Source organism: Scyliorhinus torazame, chromosome 19, assembly GCF_047496885.1.
Source record: "Scyliorhinus torazame isolate Kashiwa2021f chromosome 19, sScyTor2.1, whole genome shotgun sequence".
NCBI classification, from domain to species: domain Eukaryota; kingdom Metazoa; phylum Chordata; class Chondrichthyes; order Carcharhiniformes; family Scyliorhinidae; genus Scyliorhinus; species Scyliorhinus torazame.
This window is the reverse complement of record NC_092725.1, coordinates 62,818,958-62,845,395: the sequence shown is the minus strand read 5'-3', so window position 1 is coordinate 62,845,395 and position 26,438 is coordinate 62,818,958. Positions and strand designations below refer to the sequence as shown.

Genomic DNA, 26,438 nt, shown 5'->3' with positions numbered 1-26,438 from the left:
ATAAAAAGTCCATGCCAGCTCTCTGTAGAGAAATCTAGGCAGTCTCATTGCCTCGCTGTATCTCCATAGCCCTGCTTGTTTATTTCCCTCAAGCGTCTATTCTAACAAAAGCTCTTGCTCACATTCCCCCTAGTATTTCTTTCCCAATACCTTAGTTCTTTGTTCTCTAGATCTTGTACCATCAGCTGTTGCGAACTGCTTTTCTTTGCCTACTTTATCTAAACCTGTCATAATATTGTGAACCTCTATCAAATCGTCCTTCAACCTTCTTTGCTCCAAAGTGAACAACCTCAGTTTCTTTTAATCTAACCGTGTAGCTAAAATCTGTTGTCTCTTGAGCTATTCTGCTAAATCTCTCCTGCACCCAACCCTTGAATCGTTCCTAAAGTGTGGTGACCAGAACTGAATGCAGTCCTCTAGTTGTGACATAACCAGAGCTTCAGTACAACTTGGATAAAAACAAATTACCGCGGATGCTGGAATCTGAAACAAAAGTAGAAAATACTGGACAATCTCACCATGTCTAACAGGATCTGTGGAGAGAGAAGGGAACTAACATTTTTAGTCTGGATGACTCTTTGCCAAAGTTAGAGAGAACTAGTAGGGTCAGATTTATATTGTTGTGGGGGGTGGGGTTGTGGAGCAGTGAGGCTGGATAGGGGGCCAGTGATAGCCGGAGATTGACAAAGATGACCTGGACAGAAAGACAAAGGGAATGTAAATAGCGGTGATCAAGGATGAGAAGGGTTCTGATAGTGGCACATAGAGATTAGAATGTGTTAACAGCAGAACAAAGGTTTGATTTGATTTGATTATTGTCACATGTAATGAAGTACAGTGAAAGTATTTTTCTGCGGCCGAAGGAACGGACACAGTACGCACATAGTAGAGAAAAGAATAATCAACAGAGTACATTGGCAAATGGTACATCGACAAACAGTGATTGGCTACAGTGCGGAACAAGGGGCCAAACAAAGCAAATACATGAGCAAGAGCAGCATAGGGCATCGTGAATAGTGTTATTACAGGGAACAGATCCGGCCGAGGGGGAGTCGTTGAGGAGTCTTGTAGCTGTTCCTATGTCTGGATGTGCGAGTCTTCAGACTTCTGTACCTTCTGCCTGATGGAAGGGTCTGGAAGAAGGCAATGTCTGGGCGGGAGGGGTCTCTGATAATGCTGTCTGCCTTCCTGAGGCAGCGGGAGGTGTATACGGGGGGTGGCAAGCTTGTGTGATGCGTTGGACCGAGCAGTTGTCATACCCGGGCTGTGATTCAGCCAGATAAGGTGCTCTCTATCGCAAATCTGTAGAAGTTTGTGAGAGTTGATGCAGTCATGCCAAATTTCTTTAGCTTCCGTAGGAAGTAGAGACGTTGTTGGACTTTCTTGATTGTTGCATTAACGTGAGTGGGCCAGGACAGACTGTTGGTGATGGTGACCCCATAGAAACTTAAAGCTATCGACCATCTCCACTTCGGAGCCATTGATGCAGACGGGTGTGTGTGTCATGCTACGCTTCCTGAAGTCGATGATCAGTTCCTTGGTCTTTCCAACATTTAGAGAGAGGTTGTTTTCGGTACACCATGCAACCAAGTGATTTATCTCCCTTCTGTAGTCTGATTCGTCGTTGTTTGAGATACGGCCCACCACAGTTGTATCATCCACAAACGTAAAGATTGAGTTGGAGTTAAATCTTGCCACATCGTCATGTGTATATAGGGAGTACAGTAGAGGACTGAGCACACATCCTTGCGGGGCTCCGGTGTTGTGGACTATTGTGGAGGAGGTGTTGGTGCCTCTCCTGACAGATTGCGGTCTGTTGATGAGGAAGTCGAGGATCCAGCTGCACAGGGAGGGGTCAAGTCCAAGATTGCGGAGTTTGGTTATTAGTCTTGTTAGGATAATGGTGTTGAAGGCAGAGCTGTAGTCTATGAACAGCAGTCTTACATAGGTGTCCTTGTTATCGAGGTGTTCGAGTGTTGATTGTAGAGCTAGGGAGATGGCATCTGCTGTGGACCGGTTGCAGCGATAGGCAAACTGCAGTGGATCGAGACCATCTGGGAGGCTGGCAGTGATCCGTCTCATGACTAGCCGCTCAAAGCATTTCATGATAACAGACGTCAGGACCACTGGTCGGTAGTCGTTGAGGCAGGCTACCTTGTTTTTCTTTGGTACTGGTATTATGGTGGTCTTCTTGAAGGAGGTGGGGACCTCGGAGCGGAGGAGTGAGGTGGTGAAGATATCTGCGAATACACTTGCCAGCTGGTCTGCGCAGGCTCTGAGTGCTATCCCAGGGACTCAGTCCGGGCCCATCGCTTTCCACGGATTCACTTTCAAGAAGGCAGCTCTTACCTCTGAGGCTGTAATAGTGGGTATAGGTGTATCCAGTGCTGTTGGGGTGGGTGGCACTGATACATTGGCTGACTGCTCAAAGCGGGTATAGAACTTATTCAGATCATCAGCTAGGGATGCTCCAGCACCATATATTTCACCTGCTATTTGTAAGCCGGAAGTAGGAATACCGACTTGTGGTCGGATTTGCCAAAGTGATGTCAGGGAATGGAGCGGTAGGCTCCTTTGATGCTCATGTAGCAGTGGTCCAGGGTGTTTGCACCTCTGGTGGAGCAGGAGATATGTTAATGGAGTTTGGGTAGGACCTTCCTGAGATTGGCCTGGTTGAAGTCTCCAGCCACGATTGTCAGGGTTCGGGGTTATTTGTTTCTTGGTTGTTGATGGTGGAATGTAGTTCGTCAAGTGCTTTCTTCAATTCCGCCTGGAGTGGGATGTAGACTGCTGTGATGAGTAGAGAGGTGAAATCAGGTGGGAGGTAGAAAGTAGAAGGTATTCTAGGTCTGGGAGCAATGGCACGCTAGGGACACCACATCCGAGCACCAGGAGGTGTTGATCAGGAGGCAAACACCCCCGCCCTTCGACTTTGTGTGGTCCATTCAGTGGATTGAAAAACCTTTGGGTTGGATGGCGCAGTCTGGTATGGCCGCAGTGAGCCATGTCTCGGTGAAGCAGAGCACACAGCAGTTTTCCACTTCACTCTGGGAGATAAGTCTAGCGTTGAGGTCATCCAACTCAATTGCTTGGACATTCGCCAGGAGTGAGCTGGGGAGAGGTGTCTTGAAGCCGAGTAATTTAAGTTTCATCATCAGGCCGCGCGTTTTCCCCTCTTCCTGGGTAAGTGGTGTGCTAAAGGACAACTAGGAACAGGGAACAGGTGGCTCAAGTGGGGTCGGGTATGGGCAGGGGGAAACAGGGGAGGGGGAAACAATGATGAGGAAAAAACAGATGGATGGAAGAAATGAAAATAAATTGATTGAAATAAAAGTGGGGTGAAGGTGGAGGAGAGAATTCACAGTTGGAAGTTGTTGAATTTAACATTCTGGAAGGCTGAAACATGCCTAATTGGAAGATGAAGCGCTGCTCCTCTAGTTTGTGGTGGGCTTCACTGGAATATTGCAGTAGGCCAAGGACAGATATGTGGACATGAGAGAAGGACGGTGAGTTGAAATGGCAAGTGATGAGAACCGTGAAAGCCACATCTCACAAGAACCTGATGTTTGCTTCTTCATCCCATCCTCGTTGCCAGTGTAGAATCCACTAAAGCAGCACAAGTAGATCAGCCATGTAGAAAACAAAGATTCTGTTTATTCACAATATTACATTCTCCTCTCCTCGAAGGACCTCCTTCCCAACCTGTACCCAGGCCGGGGTTTTTATACTGGAGAGCTTCCTCTGGGGAGCTCTTATTCAGAGGAGGTCACCTGGAATCTGATTGTTCTGATGTTGTGACTTCCCTGAGGGTTATCCGGAGCTAGGTCCATGTCCATGTCTGCGGCCGGGTCTACTGGCTCTTTAGGCATCCTAGCTGGGAACGGCCGTCAAGGGCCAGTGGCATGTACCTGGGGAGCATCTTGATGGGGTTGTGGGCACCGTGGCAGCCGGGGTCAGGGACATGCTTGATCAGTCAGTGGAAATATGTCCGTATCGAATTCGGAATCAGTGTCCAGTGGATCCTCATCTGGTATTTCGGTGTCCTCTCCATCCAAGTCCAGTTTCTCGACAGTAGGTGCTTCCAGGAACAACCACAGCGACTGGGGCGGAGGTGCCAGTTCGAGCTGGGGGTGTTTTGGTCCGAAGCCTCTGAAATCGGATCTGGTGTCTCTTGGTTGTATTCTCACAGGTGATTCACGTGCCAGTTCAGTTTGCGTCCTTGTGCTCGTACTCCATATGAGACTTGTCCCGTCTGGGCCAACATGATGCCTGGTGCCCTCATGGCTCCTGCTCCAAAATTCCAGACGTAGTGAGTCTCCCACCACAAAGGTGTGAATGTTGTCCAGCGTCAGTTTCAGCTCGATCCTGGCTACTGCGGATTTTCTCTGCATTGTCCAGGAGGACTAAACTTTTTGCATCATTAATTCAGCCACAGCGACCTCTGTCGTGGCGTTTGGCGTCATCCTATAACAAAAGAAGAACCGCGCAGGCCACGTTTCCAAGACCCTGAGGTCTGTTTCTTCATCTCATCCTCGTCGCCAGTGTGGAGTCCGCTAAAGCAGCACACTTGGATCAGCCAGGTAGAAAACAAAGATTCTGTTTATTCACAATGTTACATTCTCCACTCCCTGAAGGGCCTCCTCCCTGACCTGCTCCCAGGCTGGAGTTTTTATACGAGAGAGCTGAGCTCTTCGTTAAGATGGAAACCCGCCCGCATGTTACATGGGGAACTTCTATTCCGAAGAGGTCAACTGGAATCTGATTGTCCTGATTTTGTGACCTCCCTGAGGTTTATAACAGTATCATTGGCAAATGCTGAAATTTTACTTTGCATTCTAATATCCAAGTCAGATAATGAACAGTGTTTGTAGTACTATACCTTGGGGAACTCCACTCTGCCATCCTCCTGTTTTAAAAATAACCGTTTACCACAACTCGCTGTTTTCTGTCCTTGCACCCGAAGAGTTAATGGCAGAAACATTCTGTCCTCGTTCTTGGCTGGGATTGTCCGCCGCTGGGGCTTTGGCTGGAGAGCCAGATTCTCTGTTCAGAATGGGTCCCGCTACGGAAGAGAGCGAAGAATCCTGTCAACGTTTCATGTCCAATATGACCCTTCTTTGGAACTGAAGAGGGGTAGAAATGTGTTCGGTTTTATGCTGTTGAAAAAGCAGGGAGGGTCAGGGTGGAGAGAAAGGGAGAATCAGGAATAAGTTAGAGGGTGGGGCATCAGCCTCTGATTGGATGCTAACTGCCTGGTCATGTTGATTTGCACTCCAGCTTTGCTGACTGCGTTCCAACACTGGGTCCGACTGTACAACAGGGTGACCGGCGGTATCCAACCCCCCCCCGCCCCCCCCCCCCCCCCCCCCCCATGTTGAGGCCCTGTGCCTCGGCATGGTGTGTTTCATTAAAAATTCACCCCTAAGCCCCTCATCCTTGGTGTGATTGTTAAATTACTTTACCCTCTTTACCCTCTTCATGGGGCAGCACGGTAGCATTGTGGATAGCACAAATGCTTCACAGCTCCAGGGTCCCAGGTTCGATTCCGGCTTGGGTCACTGTCTGTGCGGAGTCTGCACATCCTCCCCGTGTGTGCGTGGGTTTCCTCCGGGTGCTCCGGTTTCCTCCCACAGTCCAAAGATGTGCGGGTTAGGTGGATTGGCCATGCTAAATTGCCCATAGTGTCCAAAATTGCCCTTAGTGTAGGGTGGGGTTACTGGGTTATGGGGATAGGGTGGAGGTGTGGACCTTGGGTAGGGTGCTCTTTCCAAGAGCCGGTGCAGACTCGATGGGCCGAATGGCCTCCTTCTGCACTGTAAATTCTATGATAATCTATGATGACCTTGACCTTCTTCACAAAGTAGGACACACAAAACTGGGCCGATGTATTTTCCCATCTTACTTTACTGGAGGCCTCTTATCTCATTCCAATATTTAAAAAAGACTACAAGGTTTCATTAGCTAATGGCATTCCTATTTATGTTGTGGTTGCAATATTCTGTGATTATAGGTGCTGCACACCCGTGCCAGTCACTGACACATGAAAAGGTGTTGACCAGTTGACTTTCTGTGATGAATGTTGTCCAGCCCATTTGCTCTCTTTCAAAAAAGGCAACAATTGAGGGCGACACGTGGCACAGTGGTTAGCATTGCTGCCTACGGCGCTGAGGAACCGGGTTCGAATCCCGGCCTACGTCACTGTCCGTGTGGAGTTTGCACATTCTCCCTGTGTCTGCGTGGGTTTCACCCCCACAACCTAAAGATGTGCAGGTTAGGTGGATTGGCCACGCTAAATTGCCCCTTAATTGGAAAAAAATAAATAATTGAGTACTCTAAATATATATATATTTTTTAAATGTTTTAAAAGGCAACAATTACTGTTCCTCTATTACACTGTTAAGCTGTTGGTCAGCTGACTAGTGCCCTGAACTCCATTGACAATTGCTTTGGCCGAACCGTTGTACTGATAAATCAAAGTCGACTTGACAACCTATCAGCGCTCTTCTCTCATGTAGCACTAAATGTTGTTGTGATTGTTTGAACTGTGGCATTCTTGTGTTTGTCTTATTGAGTGCAAGGTGATACAATTTGGCAAATACAGAGAAAGGAAATGAGAAATCGTGTTGGTTTACATTCTGGGAAATTTCAGTGTATCAGTTCTCCTGTCTCAACTTTGAGATCCTGGATGAGCCCCCAATTTGTTTTGATCGCCGTGGAGACCAATAACTTGAAAAGAAAGGTGTCCTCATGATGCCAATGGAAATAAAACCAATGGCTACGTTTTAACTTTTTAAAATTTTACTGTAACAAACCAAAACTAAAATTAATACAACTCAAACATTAAGTGTAAATGTCGCCACAGTCCTGGAGGACCATAGGCTGTTCTCTCCTTTTGAGGGATGACTGGTGGCGATTTAACTTGAGAGTCATCACACCTCAGGTGAGGGGCAAGGTTGAGAAGGTGGTGCCTTCATGAATAACCTCAGCCAGTACAAGAATCGAACCCACGCAGTTGGCATCGTTCTACATCATGAACCAGGCGTCCAACCAACTGAGGTAACCCTATAACTCAAACAATTAACAGGTGAAGGATATTTCAAATAAAAAGATAAATTTACTTCAACTAATCAATAAAGCAAAGATACACCTCATATAACATTGCTTCCTGCTCAACTGTTGCATTATGTGCAATTTCCCAGTCTCCCTAACTCAGCTTCCACTATGTTGTATTGCTCATTTCCCACGCAATCATTCTGGTCCTCGAGTCACATTCATCAGCAACCGTATTCTGTCCAAAGTGCCTGGTCATGGTTCACAGCAACAGGGCCACATCTACAAATCCTCTCTGTGTGACTCTGATGAAACATAATCCCCAGAGACTCTCTTCTCCGATTCATTTAATCAGTCTGCTGGACTCTGGCAACACTGAAACAGCAGTAAAGTTCTTGTCAAATCAACAATCCTTGCTTTTTCTATCTTCAGTTTTCTGTCCTTTCCAAATGCAGGAACACAGTCTCTGCTCTCTTCTCAGAGACCTCTTCAACACAAGGATCTGTTTGAAACTGCCAAACCGAAAACTTCCATTCAGGGAGCAAGCCTTGCTTACTTCCTCAATAATGAATTCCCAATTTGTCTGAACTGCCTGTCACCACATAGACTGACATCCAACACCACTGCAATTAACTTTCTATTTATGATTTCATTCCCATGGCAACCTTGGGTCACATGGGCATTTCTTGAAACCTAATGACCTCATAATCAGTAAACCAATTAACCCTCTTTCAGAATACTCCCCATTCATCATGGCCTTAAATTGAACATTGCTGTTTTTTATGTACATTAATTAATTGGACTTGGAGGTATGGGCGCCAGTTAGAAATTTGCAGCTAAAATTAAACTTGCGATTGTAGTAAGCAGTGAAGTAGGTAAACATAGACCGCAAGGACATAAACTGATGGATGAGTGGACACATAGCAGATGAAATTCAGTCCATAAACATTTGATATTTAATGGTAGGAAGAATGAGGAGAGCTAATATATGCTGAATGGTTTATTTTAAAGCAGTGCGAGGTGCAAGGAGGAGGGACCGGGATCTGTTTAGGGCTGTTTTAAATTAGATAGCGAAGAAAGAGAAACTTTCCACTGGCTGAAGGTTTGGTCACCAGGGGGTACAGGTTTAAGGTGATTGGCAAAAGAACCAGAAGTGGCACAAGGAAAACCTTTCTGTGCAACTCGTGGTCGGGTTTTAGAATGCATTGCCTGCTCGTGGTGGATACAGATTAGCAGCTTCAAAAGGAATAATCAATTGCATGGGTGTCGGAGAAAAGAACCAGTTGAATTTCTGTTTGCGAGAATGATGCAGAACCGATGGGCTGTATGAATTCCTTCCGTGCCACCCAAAATAAAATCAATAAAACAAGGGGAACGTGTATCGCTTTAAAATTGGAGCAAAATTACAACTGCTCCTGGGTCCATTTATCTAGTGACTGCTCTCTAACCTCTTCCCCTGAAAGCCACATCATGTCTTGGCCTTGATTTCCTGTCTGCAATCCCACAAAGTAATACCCTTTTAATTTGTTGCTCTTGATCCATGAAGTAATTTTAAAACTAAAATTTTTAAAAATAAAATTGTAACCTTCAGGTGGTCATAATATGCACAGCTCTCATTAACATTGAGGACCGCGGTGTCGTCCTACAACTGGGAATATTTTCTACCAGAGATTGTGTTTTTTTCTCTCAATTTACCTATTCTTTGTTCCGCTTTCCAATAAACTATCTTTTACTCTGCAAAGCCAACCAAGTTGCAGCTTCCTCTTGGCACGTCTGGGAGGGTATTTCCACCTCCATTGAGTAATAAAGTGATGTCTGTTTTTTCTTTCCTTGGTCACAGACAATTTTAAGGTGTTACTTTTCGACTGCCCGTGATGATTTAGATTTGTACGTGAGTGAGTCAATTTTAAATAGCCCAGCAGCAAGCTTTTTGTGTTTAAAAGGGAAAAATGTTAATTTACTTTTTATACCTTTGCCCTGGAAGTTACAAAAGAAAACTGGAAGATTTTCCAGCCTACTCCTACTGGTGGGAACTTTCACTCCTGCCGGAGTCAACCGTTCCTAGTTCCCTGGAGCCGGGGCAGGGATATGCCAAAGCTCATACAATTCAGCAGGACCAGAAGATCCCACCAGTGGCAGTGGTTCGTCACATCCTCTGCGGGGTGGGGGTTGCTGGAAATCCCCGGCCTGTGTCTATGTCTCATTCACTTGGGTGAGATTTTCTGGCTGTTCATGCTGGTGGGATCTTGCGGTCCCACTGATGGCACTCCCCCGCCGCGCATTTCACAGCTATGTGGGATGCGTTCAACAGGAAACCTCGTTGACAAGGGCGGGGGAACCAGAAAATGGCTGTCCTCCCCAAAGCTTTTGTTTAGTTGAGAAAGGCACAATGCGTTCACATGCTCCATCTGTCTGAAATGGACTGGGCCCTGTCATACCTCTTTCATGCGTAAGTGAGTCACACTGCAAGCCCAACCGATAAGTTTTAATTAGTTTTCAGTGTAATTCTTGGCACAATCAGAGTTCTTTAGCAGGTGTTGTCGCATCTAATATTGGTCACTCTGGGGCTGATATTGAGCCTGAGATAGCAGTCCGCTGGGATTGCCGACATGGTCGGAAAATCCAGAGAGAATTGGGAAACATGATTCTCTCCGGAAAGACAATCTTCCCAATTTTCCACTGCCATTACCATGATGTCACGAGATTCAGGCCCACACATGGTGAAAATCCAATTTTAATGGTTTTGCATGGATTTTAATATGATTAGCCAGCCGCTCCACCACGTGATCTCCCCCTATTGAATATTCAATCCTCTGTATGGGGAAGAGGGTAAAAGTCAATATTAGACACACAAAAGGCATTCCTCAAGGAAAATCTCTTGTGGAAAAGGAGAAGGCAAAAGGAAAGTGAAAAGACAATTTTTAAAGAAAAGTTGCATGAAATTTAATATTTCTTAACTAATTTTTATTTATATGTTGAAGAGATATTTCTGACAAACCTCCTTAATCTTAAGGAATGCTTCAATCTTGAAAAGAGCAATTATGGGCCCGATGTAACACGCAAAAATCAAGTCCTGTTTTGGGCACGTACAGCAGGGTTTTTCATGGCGCCTGCACCGAGAGATTGAGAACGACCCACTGTCAACGGGACTCTCGTTTATTTTCTGGCCTTAGTTGGGAACGCCCCACTGAGGCCACACTTACCTAATTTCTAGCAGTGATGTCAGTGCAAGAAGAGATTAGAGCGCGATTTTTACATGCAGTCGCAATCTCTCGACCCTCCCTCAGTTACCCCAGTGCGCCCTCCGGAACCCCTCACTTCCCAACTTCTCTCTTAAGAGGCCCCCCTAAGGGCAGAATACCCCTGGGCCTGATCCCTGGTAGTGCCAACTTGGCACCCAGGCAGACTGCCAGGGTGCCCAGGTAGCACTTCCAAGGTGCCATGCTGGCACTGCCGATATGCATGGGTGGCAGCGGAAGTGCCAGTGTACCACCCGACTCAGAGCCCGACCGCCTGGGGCTTCTAATGGCAGGGGAGCCTAATGGCTCACTGAAATATGTTAATCTTGCCCAGAGAGGGTGAGATCCAGATCGCGAGATCTCACACGAGGCGTTCTGAGCGGCGCAGACCTCACGAGAAGCCTCTCGCAAGATTTAACAGCTTTCTCGCGTCACCGAGTCAGGCGCAACGAGACCATTTGACTGCGTCTTGTTTTCCAGTTATGGAAATATTTCAGAAATGCCAGTTACCCTGCTGGATGCACCAGGAATGAATTCCAATGTCAGTGGTTTACTCAATTCGAGATTTGATCATATTTCAGTTTTTAATTTGTTCTTGGGATGTGGGCATTGCTTAGAAGGGCAACATTTATTGCCCATCCTCTAACTGATAAGTGGCGAGCCACTTACAACTCATTGACTTGCTATGCCATTTCAGTGAGCAGTTCAGAGTCATTGGTGGGAATCCGGAGTGACATGGAGGCTAGACTGAGTAAGGACAGCAGATTTTCTTTCCTGAAGGATGGTGAACTAAATGGGGTTTCAACAATCTGGTAGGTTCATGATCATTATGTTAATGGAACTTGCATTTTAGTCCACATGTACATGTTGGCTGCTCTGCTTTCACATGAAATCAAGAACAATGTGTGAAGTTTTCAGAGTTGGTTCTGGTCTGTTTTACGCAGTGCTGATAGAGTGCCGTTGTGTGAAGTGAACCAATCAGACTTTGTTCCTATTCATATTACCAGTAAAAATGAGGCAAGGAGAACTATAAATATGCAGACAGAGGTCAAACAGTGCACTGAATACACACAAAAATAGGCAGCGGCAAGGGTTAGAGGTTATGGGTTGTTGTTACATCAAATAGAATGATAGCTCACAACAGGCAAAAATGTCAAAGTGGGATGGTAAATGCATGAAAAGACTCGCAGCTCTGGGGAATGTGTCCTAGATGGTGGTGAGCTTCTTGAGTGTTTTTGGAGCTACACTCATCCAGGCAAATGGAGAGTATTCCCTTAACACTCCTGACTTGTGCCTTGTAGATGCTGGACAGGCTTTTTTGGCGGGGGGTGGGGGTAGTTACTCACCGTAGGATTCAGTTCAATCAGAACAATTGGAGCAGGGGACAGGCAGGCAATAATGTTCTTTTGCCCCAATGTTAACTGCTCATGTACTTGAGGCGGAGAATGTGAGAGATGAACACAGGTTGGTTTCTAAGAACTACCGTTTAGGTTTGTTTACTTAGTGTTTGTTTAATTTGTAAAAGTATCCCATGATTCAGATATACAGATAGCCTATTGTGTGGGTGTTGCCTGGTTATGAATTGTACCTTGGAAAGTCGGTTTTTGCATTGGTGTTGTTACTGCATATGGAACATACTACAGCATGTAGAGAGATAGAACAGTCTATATAGCATAACCAGCAACCGTGGGATGAATGTAGAGAGTGCTAATTACTAATATTTTATTTACAATCAAATTTACAAACAAATTGGAGTCAGTCATGCAGGTTCAACTGAAAGCACAAAGTTCTCCTTTCTGGCTCTGAAAAGCACATTTGCAAACATTTTTAAATTAGCAATTGCATTACGATCATTATTTCCAGTACAAAAATAAGCCTTTTGGTTTGGTCGAACAACCAGTAAAGACATTGTGAAAACTTAGAAATCATAAGGTCTACAGCACCGGGAAGGTCTACAGCCCATCATGTATGTGCCAGTCAAAAACAACCACCAGACTTCCGGTTGCGGCGATGACCAGCTAAGTCGCACGTTTCGGCGGCTCCAGCTCGAACAGACCTTCGGGCTCTTTTAAGAGCCCCAACGGGGAATTTTTTCGGGACAAAACCCAGTGTGGGGTGAGACAACAGGGAGTCCCCCCCCCCAGCAAAAAAGAAAAATATTGGCGGCGGCGGGCAGATCTCGGAGAATCCTCGAGGGCAGTGGCAGAAGGAAGAAAGGAGCAAGATGGCGGCGGAGGGAGCCCAGGCGACATGGGGACCGGACCAGGATGAATTTTTAAGACGGTGTGTGGAGCTGCTAAAAAAGGAGGTGCTGGCCCCGATGCTACAAGCAATTGAGGGGCTTAAGGAGACACAAAAGACCCAGGAGATAGAGCTCCGTGTGGTGGAGCAGAAGGTGACTGACAACGAGGACGGGATCCTGGGCCTGGCGGTCATAATGCAGACGCACGAGGCGCTCCATAAGAAGTGCATCGAAAGGATTGAAGTCCTAGAAAACAGATCACAGAGAAAGAACCTCCGGATACTGGGTATCCCCGAGGGAGTGGAAGGAGCTGACGGCGGGGCTTACGTGAGTACGATGCTACGCTCGCTAATGGGAGCTGAGGCCCCCTCGGGCCCCTTGGAAATGGAAGGGGCCCATCGGGTCCCTGCGATGAGACCAAAGGCGGGAGAACCACCTAGGGCGATGATCGTGCGATTTCACCGCTTCAGTGATAGAGAGGCGGTTCTGAGATGGGCCAAGAAGGTACGGAGTAGTAGATGGGAGAATGCGGTGGTACGAGTGTATCAGGATTGGAGTGCGGAGGTGGCGAGAAGGAGGGCAAGCTTCACTCGAGCCAAGGAGGTGCTGCACAAGAAGAAAGTTAAGTTCGGGATGTTGCAGCCAGCGCGACTGTGGGTCACGCACCAGGAGAGGCATCACTACTTCGAAACGGCGGAAGAAGCATGGACCTTCATTAAAAACGAGAAACTGGATCAGAACTCAGGGTCTGATGTTGGAGGGGAATCGACAATGCTGATGTATATAGAAATGTAAATTGGGGAGGATGGGACATTGAGAAATGTGGGCGCCGGTGGGGGGGAAGAAGAGACTCAGGCAGGGGATGGGGAATGGGAGTGGGGCGGCAGAGGGAGCTGCGCCACGAGGGGCGGGACGGCTCTCGAGAACACGAGGTTTCTTTTTCTTGTTCCCGCGTCAGAAAGAGGATGGCGGGAAGATAGGCGCAAGGTAGATCGGAGTTCCTCATACGGGGGTGGGTCAAGGAGAGAGGGGGAGAAGCTGGGGTCAGTTGAAGTCAGCTGACTTTCGGAAGCAATATGGGGGGAGTAACCATGATAAATGGGGGTCTAGGGGACCGATGGCAAAAGAGTTCTCCTTTTTCTCCCATGTCCATAAGGTGTACTCCCGGATAGATTTCTTTGTTTTGGGAAGGTCACTGATTTCGAGGGTGGAAGGAACTGAGTACTCAGCCATAGCTGTTTCAGATCATGCCCCACACTGGGTGGACCTGGAACTAGGAGAGGAGAGGGAGCAGCGTCCACTCTGGCGACTGGATGTGGGATTATTGGCGGATGAGTGAGTCTGCAGAAGGGTGCGGGGATGTATTGAAAGATACCTGGAGGCCAACGACGACGGGGAGGTCCGAGTAGGAGTAGTATGGGAAGCACTAAAAGCGGTGGTCAGGGGAGAGTTGATCTCCATCAGGGCTCACAAGGGGAAAACGGAGGGCAAAGAAAGGGAAAGACTACTGGGGAAGATTTTGAGGGTAGATAAAAAATATGCAGAGGCCCCGGATGAAGGACTATACAGGGAGAGGCGACGACTCCAGACGAAGTTCGATCTGCTCACCACAGGGAGGGCAGAGGCACAGTGGAGGAAGGCACAGGGGATGAGATATGAATATGGGGAAAAGGCGAGTCGCCTGTTGGCCCACCAGCTGCGAAAGAGGACAGCGGCGAAGGAGATAGGGGGAGTTAGGGATGAAACGGGAACCACGGTGTGGAGAGCAGGGAAGATAAATGAGGTGTTTGAGACCTTTTACGAGAGGCTATATAAGTCCCAACCCCTGGAGGGAAAAGAGGGGATGCAGCAGTTTCTGGACCAACTAAGGTTCCTGAAGGTGGAGGAGCAGGAGGTGGCAGGCCTGGGGGCGCCAATTGGGGTGGACGAGGTGACCAAAGGGCTGGGGAACATGCATGCAGGGAAGGCCCCGGGACCAGATGGGTTCCCGGTGGAATTCTATAGAAAATATGTGGACTTGTTGGCCCTGCTGCTGGTAAGAACCTTTAATGAGGCCAGAGAAGGGGGGACCCTACCACCGACAATGTCGGAGGTGACGATATCACTAATCTTGAAGCGAGATAAAGATCCGCTGCAGTGCGGATCCTTTGGCCTATCTCATTGCTAAATGTGGACGCCAAGTTGCTGGCTAAGGTGCTGGCAACGAGGATGGAGGACTGTGTCCCAGGGGTGGTGCACGAAGACCAGACAGGGTTCGTAAAGGGGAGACAATTGAATGTCAACGTGCGACGGCTATTAGGGGTGATAATGATGCCCCCAGCAGAGGGGGAGGCAGAGATAGTGGCGGCAATGGATGCAGAGAAGGCATTTGATAGGGTGGAGTGGGAGTATCTATGGGAGGTGCTGAGGAGGTTCGGGTTCGGGGAGGGGTTTGTCAGCTGGGTTAAACTCCTCTATGGGGCCCCAACGGCAAGTGTGGTCACAAATCGGCAAAGGTCGGAGTATTTTTGACGACACGGGAACAAGACAGGGATGCCCGCTGTCGCCATTATTGTTTGCGCTGGCAATTGAACCACTGGCCATAGCGCTGAGAGACTCCAGAAAATGGAGAGGGGTGGTTAGAGGGGGAGAGGAACACCGAGTGTCACTCTATGCGGATGACCTACTGCTGTATGTGACGGATCCAGTGGGGGGGATGACAGAGGTCATGCAGATATTGAGGGAGTTTGGAGATTTCTCGGGAAATAGGCTTAACATGGGAAAGAGTGAGCTTTTTGTGATACACCCTGGGGACCAGAGTAGAGGGATAGATGGCCTACCGCTAAGGAGAGCGGAAAGAAACTTCCGATACCTGGGGATTCAGATAGCCAGGAGCTGGGGAACCTTACACAGACTCAATCTGACACGGCTGGTGGAACAAATGGAAGAGGATTTCAAAAGGTGGGACATGCAGCCGATGTCACTGGCGGGCAGAGTGCAGGCAATTAAGATGATGGTCCTCCCGAGGTTCCTATTTGTGTTCCAATGTCTCCCTATACTGATCACTAAGGCCTTCTTTAAAAAAATAGATAGGAGCATCACGAGCTTCGTGTGGGCAGGGAAGGCCCCGAGTGTAAGGAGGGGGTTCCTATAACGTAGCAGAGACAGAGGGGGACTGGCGTTGCCGAATTTGGGCGACTACTATTGGGCCGCCAACGTGGCGATGATTCGTAAATGGATGATAGAGGGAGAGGGAACGGCGTGGAAAAGGTTGGAGATGAAGTCCTGCAAAGGGACGAGCTTGCAGGCGCTGGTGACGGCGCCATTACTCCCCGAAAAAGTTTACCACGAACCCAGTGGTGGCGGCAACATTAAGTATCTGGGGGCAATGGAGGTGACAGAGGGGTGTGCTGGGAGCCTCGGTGTGGTCCCCGATCAGGAACAACCATAGGTTTGCCCCAGGGAGGCTGGACGGAGGATTCCAGAGCTGGTAACGGGCAGGAATCAGGAGAGTGGGAGACTTATTTGTAGATGGGACGTTTGCGAGTTTGGGAGCGCTTGAGGAAAAGTATGAGCTGCCCCTGGGAAATACCTTTAGGTATATGCAGGTGAGAGCGTTCACGAGACAACTGGTGAGGGAATTTCCGCTGCTCCCGACACAAGGGATCCAGGACAGGGTGCTTTCGGGGGTGTGGGTCGGGGACGGAAAAGTGTCCGAGATATACCGGGAGATGAGAGAAGAGGGGGAGGAGCTGGTGGATGAACTGAAGGGAAAATGGGAAGAAGAGCTCGGGGAGGAGATTGAGGAGGGTTTGTGGGCTCATGCCCTAAGCAGGGTAAATTCCTCTTCCTCGTGTGCCAGGCTTAGCCTGATCCAATTTAAGGTGCTGCATAGAGCACACATAACGGGAGCAAGGTTGAGCAGGTTCTTCGGAGTGGAGGACAAGTGTGGGAGATGCGGGGGAAGCCCGGCGAACCACACACATATGTTTTGGTTGTGTCCGGCACTGGAGGGGTATTGGAGGGGAGTGACGGGAGTGATCTCGAAGGTGGTGAAGGTCCGGGTCAAGCCAGGCTGGGGGTTAGCTATATTTGGAGTAGCGGATGAGCCAGGAGTGCAGGAGGCGAAAGAGGCCGATGTTGTGGCCTTTGCGTCCCTAGTAGCCCGGCGTAGGATTTTACTTATGTGGAAGGAAGCGAAACCCCCCGGCCTGGAGACCTGGATAAACGATATGGCGGGGTTCATAAAACTGGAGCGGATGAAGTTTGCGCTGAGAGGATCGGCTCAAGGGTTCACAGGCGGTGGCAACCGTTCCTCGACTATCTAGCAGAACGTTAGGGGGAAGATAGATAGCCAGCAGCAGCAGCCCAGGGGGGGAGGGGGGAGGGGGTAAATTGTTTGTGTTCTAGATGGGGAGAGGGGAGCATTACTTTGTGTTATTTGGTTAGTTTACTATATTATTTAAACAATGTTATATCGCAGGTATCATGCTACCATTTTTGTTGATTTGTAAGGGAAAAATTTGTGTTTGAAAACTTTAATAAAATATATATATTTTTTAAAACAACCACCTGATTATTCTAAATCCATTTTTCAGCACTTAGCCCATTTCCTTGTATGCCTTGGCATTGCAAGTGCACATCTAATTACTTCTTAAATGTTATGAGGGTCTCTGCCTCCACCACCTTTTCAGGGAGTGAGTTCCAAACCCTCATGTGGTTTCCTCACTTCCCCTCTAAACCTTTTAGCCCCTTACCTTAAATCTGTGCCCCCAGGTCATTGATCCCTCCTGCAAAGGGAAAAGTTTCTTCCTGCCTACTCCATCTATGCCCCTCATAATTCTATACATCTCAATCATGTCCCCCCCGCCCCCCACCCCCCTCAGCCTCCTCTGCTCCAAGGAAAACAACCCCAGTCTATCCACTCGCCCTTCATAGCTAAAACTCTCCAGCCCAGGCAACATCCTGGTAAATCTCTGCACCCTTCCAGAACTGCAAACAATACTCTAGCTGTGGCCTAACCAACATTTTATACAGTTCTAGCATGAAGTCCCTGCTCTTAAACTCTATGCTTCGAAGGCCTTCTTAACCACTGTATCCACCTGCCCTAATACCTTCAGCATCTGAACATTTCAGGAAGTTGTGTGGGTGACATGATTTTGCTATGCGTCGTTATTAAGTTGGATCTCACAAACTGAGGGTTTGGGGGGACTCACCACACCCCACTTTAAAAATAATCCAGAAACACCGCTGCTTATGAATAGATGGGGAGAGGATTAAAGAAGTTCAGTTTCCCTCCCTCCTGCCCATACCAGAAGGTGCTCAAAATCGGTGATGTTCAAGAAGCCAGGATTAGATGAGCGTCAATGCCTCGGAGAATTGAGAGTGGAGGTGATTATAGAGATAGTGAGGAAAGATTTAGAAGCAAGGATGAGAATTTTCAGATCAAGATTATGTTTAACCGGAAGCCAATGTAAGCCAGCGAACATAATAGGTGAACGGGGTTTGGTACGAGTTAGGATAAAGGCTTTGGATGATCTAACTTTTGGGTAGAATATTGAAGTCAAGCCAGAAGTGCATTGGAATGGCCAAGTTGGGAGGTGATGATGTGGACAGGAGGCTGAGGCAGGGAGGGGACAGGTAATGTCACAGAGGTGGAAAAAGGAGGTCTTTGTGGCATTGCGGATTTGTGGCGAAAAGCCCATCTCTGGGTCACGACGTAAAGATTGTGAACAGTCTGGTTCAGCCACAGAGGAGTTGCCAGGGAAAGGGATAGGGAGTAGGTGAAAAGGGAATTTTTGGTGGGGAGTGAAGACGTCAGTCTTCCCAATATTTAATTGGATGAAATGTCTGCTTATCTAGTACTGGATGTCCAATCAGCAACCAGATATGTAAGCAACAAGTGGAGATGACGAGAGAGGTGGTGATGGGGTAGAGCCTGGGATCACCGGCATAAATGTGGAAATTGACGTCGTGTTCTTGGATGATGTTGACCAGGAGCAGCATGTAGATGGGAAAGGATAGGTCCTTGGGGGTCACCAGAGGTAACTGTGGGAATGAAAAGAGAAACTGTTATGATTCTGGATGCAAGTAGGTCGGAATGAAAGTAGTTGAGTGCTGTCGCAGTTAGCTGAACTACGATGGAGGAGGATGACGGGGACAACTGTGTCAAAGGCTGCAAACAGGCCGAGAATGACATGGTGAAAAGGTTTACCTTTGTCACAGTCACATAGGATGTCATTTGTGAATTTGGTAAGAGCTATGTCAGTACTGTAGCAGGGCAGAAACCTGATTGGAAGGATTCAGACAAAGAATTTTGAGAAAACTGGGTATGAATGAACAATGCAACACATTCAAGGGCTGTTGAGAACAAGTGGAGATGCTGGTTTGCAAGGACTGAGGAATAAGGCTGGCTTTCCTTTAGGAGAATGGTGATGATGTCAGATTTGAAGGCGAGAGAATAGTTAACAATATCTGCTGACATGGGTGCCAGGCAGGAAGGTTGGGACCTTTTTGGAAAAGGGTCAAGAGATCAAGAGGACTTTAAACTTGAGACATTGAAAGACTCAAGAGCCAATGTCAGTCATCAAGATTAGAGGTGATGGGTGAATGAGACTTGATGTGACTTAGAATGCAGACGGCAACACTTTGGATGTGATAAACTTTATAGTGAGGGCAGCACGGTGGCGCAGTGATAGCTATAAAGTTTATCACGGCGCCGAGGTCACAGGTTCGATCCCAGCTCTGGGTGATTGTGTGGAGTTGTTTGCACATTCTCCCCGTGTTTGCATGGGTTTCGCCCCCACACCCCAAAGACGGGCAGGGTAGGTGGATTGGCCACACTAAATTGCCCCTTAATTGGAAAAAATGAATTGGACACTCTAAATTTAAAAACTTTATAGACAGTGGAAAAGTAGAAAACCGTTGAGAAGGACATTGAAATCATGAAGTCAACTAAGATATTGGGTGGCACAGTGGCTAGCGCTGCTGCCTCATGGCGCCAAGGACCCGGGGTTGATCCCGGGTCACTGTCCGTGTGGAGTTTGCACATTCCGTGTCTGCATGGGTCTCATTGGATTTGCCAAACAGCCTGGTAAGAATGGAACCAAGCAAGAAGAGTCCCACTCAGCTGGAACCACAAAAGAGATGTTGGAGAAAGATAGCTTGTAAAGGCTACAGGTTGGTCGAGAAGATTGGTATAAATAGTGCATCATGAAGATGTCATTTATGCCTTTGATTAGAACTTTTGTAGTGCTGTGGTAGGAGTTATAGGAGAGATTGGCAAAGATCTGAGAATGAACACAACATTCATGACTTTGGATAGAATAGTAAGGTTTGAGATGGGACAGTATTTCAAAAAACAAGAGAGTGAAGGGTAGAATTAAAATAGCGTAATAATTCATATCAGGCCTTGTCTAACCAACCATTTGTGTGGTATTTACTTATCTTTTTCCAGCTTGGTTTTATCCATATATGTTACCCAACCTTTTTAAATATTGGTTAGCTTGGGAGTTAAGTATATTTCTGTTGAACAAAATAGGCAGTGTTACAGTTTTAACCATATTGTGATTAGTTGACAAACCTGGGCTATCTTCAAAAGCCAGAAGTTCAGAGCTGTTATTTGCATACTTCAATTTGTTATGATACCCTGGACAAGTGCACTATCAATTCCAGCCCCACTGTCCCAGTGTCACAACCCAATTGAATTAACCAATAATTCATACAAAAACTCCCGCAGTCTTTGGCCCTTGGCTGCCAAAAAATTACTGTCACCAGGTGTGTAAGTTTAAACACGATTGTGCATTTATACCAAGAAATATCGTGAAATATGCAGTAAATACAACTGGATAGCAAAAGCTAAAACCTACTTACCCCCTTCAACTGTCCCATCCTCTACCCACACACACAAGACAGACAAACACAGAGGGATGGAAAGGGGTAAAATAATAAGGGTGAAGGTCAAAAGATAGACTTTGCTTCAGATGGTGGTTCTTTTCCTCACTTGCCCAACAGCACCCAGCTGGTTAAAGTATCTGATTTGCCGCTGGTAATGGTCTTCTTTGTAGAGTAATTCATTCCGGGTCCTCGCAGATTAGAAAATGCAGTACTCACAGGCAGCAGGCTTTCTGAAGAGATACTTTATTTCTCATCAAACTGGGCCTTCGGCTCAAGGTTCACATTCAAGCCTCTATCTTTCTGTATAGGAACCTTATGTCACATCAAACTTTTATTCCAGCTTCTGGTTTGACTTCAGGCCTCTACAGTCTCAAGAGAACGATACTCAGTCTTGCTGGAGAGAAAATCAGCCTTCACAGTGGCCTCTTGGAGAAAATTTGATCATAGACCATAGAATTTACAGTGTAGAAGGAGGCCATTCGGCCCATCGAGTCTGCACCAGCCCTTGGAAAGAGCACCCTAACTAAGCCCACACCTCCACCATATCCCTGTAATGCAGTAACCCCACCCAACCTTTTTGGACACTAAGGACAATTCAGCATGGCCAATTCACCTGCACATCTTTGGACTGCGGGAGGAAACCGGAGCACTCGGAGGAAACCCACGCAGACACGGGGAGAACACGCAGACTCCAGACAGACAGTGACCCAAGCTGGGAATCGAACCTGGGATCCTGGAGCTGGGAAGCAACTGTGCTAACCACTGTGCTAACTACTGTGCTGCCCACGATTAGTTGGATCTTTTTTGGAGAGAATTAGTTAGATACCTTCATCAGGCTACCAGAATCAAAACTGAAACCAAACTGGAACCTCGGGACTATGAAAAGTCTTCCAATGGAATAATATCCAATAGTATACCTGTTACCAGGCTGCACAGCCTTTTGAGCCAATTCATTGCCCATCAAACAAATCAATCAAATCAAGTCCCAGTCATCTCTGCCATTGTGCCGGTCAGTCTACAGCTCCGGTTTGAACCAGCATAGATTAACAAAGAGATCTCTCCTGCTGTTGAAATCCTCTGCTTGAATTAGAGGCACAGGTCCCTGCTTTCTTCTGCTTGAATTAAAGATACAGATTGCCTTAAATTCACATGTCCATAAATCATCCATGGATTCAAAATGTAACGTCAAAAATAAAAGAACGGGGAAATAAGTGAATAAACGGGAAGACCCTTACCATTTGTACAATTAATTAAGAGAACCAGCTTTTTTTAATAATGCTTTTTTATTGCTATCTATTGTGGATTAAAAGTTTTGAAATAAAAACAGAAAATGCTGGAAACACTTGGCTCATGCAGCATGAATGGGGTGATTAACAAAATTAACATTTCATGTTAATTCAGGTCATCAGAGACCACACTAAAAGCTGATAAATGTCCACAACTTTTATTTTGCATTTCAGTACACATTTGTGGATGATGATGGTTCTACCGTAACATTGGCTTGGGTTGGAGATGGAACAGGGGTAAGTTAATATTTTGATCTATGTGTCACAGTATTTCTGTTGCTTCCCTTACAAAATGTGGCAAGCTTTTTATCATTTATAAAGTCAGTCGTTTAATAATGTGCTTGTTTTTGGGAAACATCCATTTTGCACTGACGCAAAACTGAAAGCTGTTTTCACGATGAAGCTAGCGCCCACTATTAGGCAAGTAGGAGGGATTCCATGATCCCACTCTTCTGGTAGGGAAGCTGTGTTTTCAGGGAATGCTGGGCGGGTTTGGAGCTACAAGATGGGTTCTGACGTACAACTCCTGCAAATGCAGATACCTATCTGGAGCACGGAATTGCAGAATCATCCCTACCGAGTAATTAAGGTATTTCAGTCAGTTGTGCGACATTCACTGTCTGTGCTTACTGTAACATTGCTGAAATTAGAACACGCTATAGATGACAACTATGTGTTGCTTGATTGGAATGAGGATATCACAGCTATCAAAGACTATGATTCTAGGTTGCAGTCTGTGCATTGCGTCATCATGTCCTGGATAATTGTGCAGACTCTCCACATAAGTAGTTGATAGATTGTGAGTTAAAAATTGGAAAAATATGTCACTACCCATACAACTCATCAACCTTACTGGAGCTGATCGGCACGCTCACTATGCACACGGATTATGTTTCAAGTGACAATGGCTCTCTGTGGTGGTCTAATGTCACATTAGTGTGGTTTCTGATGTATTGTGCTGTGACAGTGTTACAAAGCATGCTCATTGGTGCTCCATAGTTAATTTGCTAACTATACTGATTCTTAATTCATAGAATCCCTTCAGTGCAGAGGTAGGCCATTCGGCCGATCAAGTCTGCGCTGACGCTCATGGCTCAGTGCCGGATATTTTCAGTTCCTTCTGATCATCATAATGCTTCAGTTTCTAATTTACATGCATGATGAAGCCCCAGAACGTACTACAAATTGGGCAGAATTTCCAGTGATAAGCTAAAAAGGATAGTGGAATTGGAAGAGGAAACTCAGAAATTACAAAATGAGTTGGTCAAAATCTGAAAGTGGGCTGAAGATCTCTCTCAGTTAAAAGGGCCCGTCCCGTGCCCATCATATTTTCATTCAAATTTGGTGGTTTTTGGAGGGTGGGGTGTGGCCCATCGCTGCAGGATGCAGTTCAGAGATGGCCATGGAGGTGGATGAGTGCTGAGGCAGGCTGTTTAGAAGGTCTGCCTTTCTTGTCTGGGACTTCAGCTCAGTTAAATTAAAGGCCTCATTCTCTCATACACTGCCCCCCCCCCCGCCCCCATTTCCCCTTAATGCCTTTCTTACCCATTGCCCTTTCATATCCCTGAGCCCTCTCATATCACCTGCTGTCTGTTATACTTGCAAAAACAGCAATCACTCATGAGGCTTTGTCTGAACACATTGTGGCTTCATTTGTTTAGAATAGGCACTGAGAATATTTGTATATCAGTCAAAAAGCTCGAAGACTCAGCAGTTGCAGAGCTGAGTGTTGGTGCATGCGCTAAAAGGCAAAAATGAAACTGAGACTGGATTATATAACATTCCTCCCATCTAGTAAAGGGATGCTGCTATCCCTTAAAGGCACACCATGCCCCTTCAGTAGCCCAACCATTACCCTCTTGCCCCGCTCCATGCTACCTCCTGCATTCATCATGCCCATTCACCCAGTATGCACTGTATACAGAACCAATGGGTCATATATTAACAGTGGCAAGTTTTTAAAAAGCTAATCAAAAAAACACGAGAAGCAGCTGAATAAATCTCTGAAAAGAACTGTTGCTCTTACAACTTTATAAAAACATTAGCAGATACTGCTGTTCATAGTATCGAAAGCAGACATTTTGCCCACCCCACACCTCTTAATCCTGCCCAAGTAAACATACAGACATTGAAACACCACATCAAATGGTAAATTATAGCTTCCGAAGAATAAAGATAGATGGGTGACGGTGAGAGGGGCTGGGAGGAAGCAGTCAGTACAGGGATCCCCTGTGGCCGTTCCCCTTAGTAACAAGTATACCGCTTTGGATACTGTTGGGGGGGCCGACTTACCAGGGGTAAGCCATGGGGTACAGGTCTCCGGCACAGAGTCTGTCCCTGTTGCTCAGAAGGGAAGGGGGGAGAGGAGTAGAGCATTAGTCATTGGAGACTCCATAGTTAGGGGGATAGATAGGGGATTCTGTGGGAACGAGAGAGACTCGCGGTTGGTGTGTTGCCTCCCAGGTGCCAGGGTGCGTGATATCTCGGATCGTATTTTCGGGATCCTTAAGTGGGAGGGGGAGCAGCCCCAAGTCGTGGTCCACATAGGTACCAACGACATAGGTAGGAAAAGGGATAGGGATGTTAGGCAGGAATTTAGGGAGCTAGGGTGGAAAATTAGATCTAGGACAAACAGAGTTATTATCTCTGGGTTGTTACCCGTGCCATGTGATAGCGAGACGAGGAATAGGGGCTTGGGAACTTGAATTGTAGCTCCAGTATACAGGAGGTTGAGAGTAGTGAGGTCATGAGTAAGGTTTCAAAGTTGCAGGAGTGTACCGGCAGGCAGGAAAGTGGTTTAAAGTGTGTCTTCTTCAATGCCAGGAGCATCCTAAATAAGGTGGGTGAACTTGCGGCATGGGTTGGCACCTGGGACTTCGATGTTGTGGCCATTTCGGAGACATGAAAATAGACAGGAATGGGGTTTAGATATTTTAGTAAGCTCATGGAAGGTGGTAAAAGAGGGGGAGGGGTGGCATTGTTAGTCAAGGGCAGAAAGGACGTTTGATGAGGACTCGTCTACTGAGGTAGTATGGGCTGAGGTTAGAAACAGGAAAGGAGAGGTCACCCTGTTAGGGGTTTTCCATAGGCCTCCGAAAAGTTCCAGAGATGTAGAGGAAAGGATTGCAAAGATGATTCTGGATAGGAGCGAAAGCAACAGGATAGTTGTTGTGGGGGACTTTAACTTTCCAAATATTGACTGGAAAGGCTATAGCTCGAGTACTTTAGATGGGTCCGTTTTTGTCCAATGTGTGCAGGAGGGTTTCGTGACACAGTATGTAGATAGGCCAACGAGAGGCAAGGCCATATTGGATTTGGTACTGGGTAATGAACCAGGATTATCCTGTTAGATTTGGAGGTAGGTGAGCACTTTGGTGATAGTGACCACAATTCGATTACGTTTACTTTAGTGATGGAAAGGGATAGGTATATATCGCAGGGCAAGAGTTATATCTGAGGGAAAGGCAATTATGATGCGATGAAGCAAGACGTAGGATGCATCGGATGGAAAGTAAAACTGCAGGGGATGGGCACAATGGAAATGTGGAGCTTGTCCAAGGAACAACTATTGCGTGTCCTTGATAAGTATGTACCTGTCAGGCAGGGAGGAAGTGGTCGAGAAAGGGAACCGTGGTTTACTAAAGCAGTTGAAACACTTGTCAAGAGGAAGAAGGAGGCTTATGTAAAGCTGAGACATGAAGGTTCAGTTAGGGCGCTCAAGAGTTACAAGTTAGCTAGGAAGGACCTAAAGAGAGAGCAAAGAAGAGCCAGGAGGGGACATGAGAAGTTTTTGGCAGGTAGGATAAAGGATAACCCTAAAGCTTTCTATAGATATGTCAGGAATAAACGAATGACTAGGGTAAGAGTAGGGCCAGTCAAGGACAGTAGTGGGAAGTTGTGCTTGGAGTCCAAGGAGATAGAAGAGGTGCTAAATGAAAATTTTTCATCAGTATTCACACAGGAAAAAGACAATGTTGTCGAGGAGAATACTGAGATTCAGGCTACTAGATTAGAAGGGCTTGAGGTTCATAAGGAGGAGGTGTTAGCGATTCTGGAAAGTGTGAAAATAGATAAGTCCCCTGGGCCGGATGGGATTTATCCTAGGATTCTCTGGGAAGCTAGGGAGCAGATTGCTGATCCTTTGGCTTTGATCTTTAAATTATCATTGTCTACAGGAATAGTGCCAGAAGACTGGAGGATAGCAAATGTTGTCCCCTTGTTCAAGAAGGGGAGTAGAGACAACCCAGGTAACGATAGACCAGTGAGCCTTACTTCTGTTGTGGGCAAAATCTTGGAAAGGTTTATAAGAGATAGGATGTATAATCATCTGGAAAGGAATAATTTGATTAGAGATAGTCAACACGGTTTTGTGAAGTGTAGGTTGTGCCTCACAAACCTTATTGAGTTCTTTGAGAAGGTGACCAAACAGGTGGATGAGGGTAAAGCAGTTGGTGTGGTGTATATGGATTTCAGTAAAGCGTTTGATAAGGTTCCCCACGGTAGGCTACTGCAGAAAATATGGAAGCATGGGATTCAGGGAGATTTAGCAGTTTGGATCAGAAATTGGCTAGCTGGAAGAAGACAAAGGGTGGTGGCTGATGGGAAGTGTTCAGACTTGAGTCCAGTTACTAGTGGTGTGCCACAAGGATCTGTTTTGGGGCCACTGCTGTTTGTCATTTTTAGAAATGACTGGAGGAGGGCGTAGAAGGATGGGTGAGTAAATTTGCAGATGACACTAAATTCGGC

General features: G+C 46.7%; 1 protein-coding gene across 1 annotated transcript in view; it reads left to right on the top strand.

Annotated features, from left to right (window-relative positions):
* Window positions 1-26,438, top strand: part of LOC140396165 (sortilin-like) — a 175,135-nt gene that overhangs the window by 39,850 nt on the left and 108,847 nt on the right. The window contains exon 2 of the mRNA XM_072484416.1: window positions 21,867-21,929. Within this exon, the coding sequence (XP_072340517.1) occupies window positions 21,867-21,929 (63 nt within the window). The remainder of the gene's footprint in view (window positions 1-21,866; window positions 21,930-26,438) is intronic.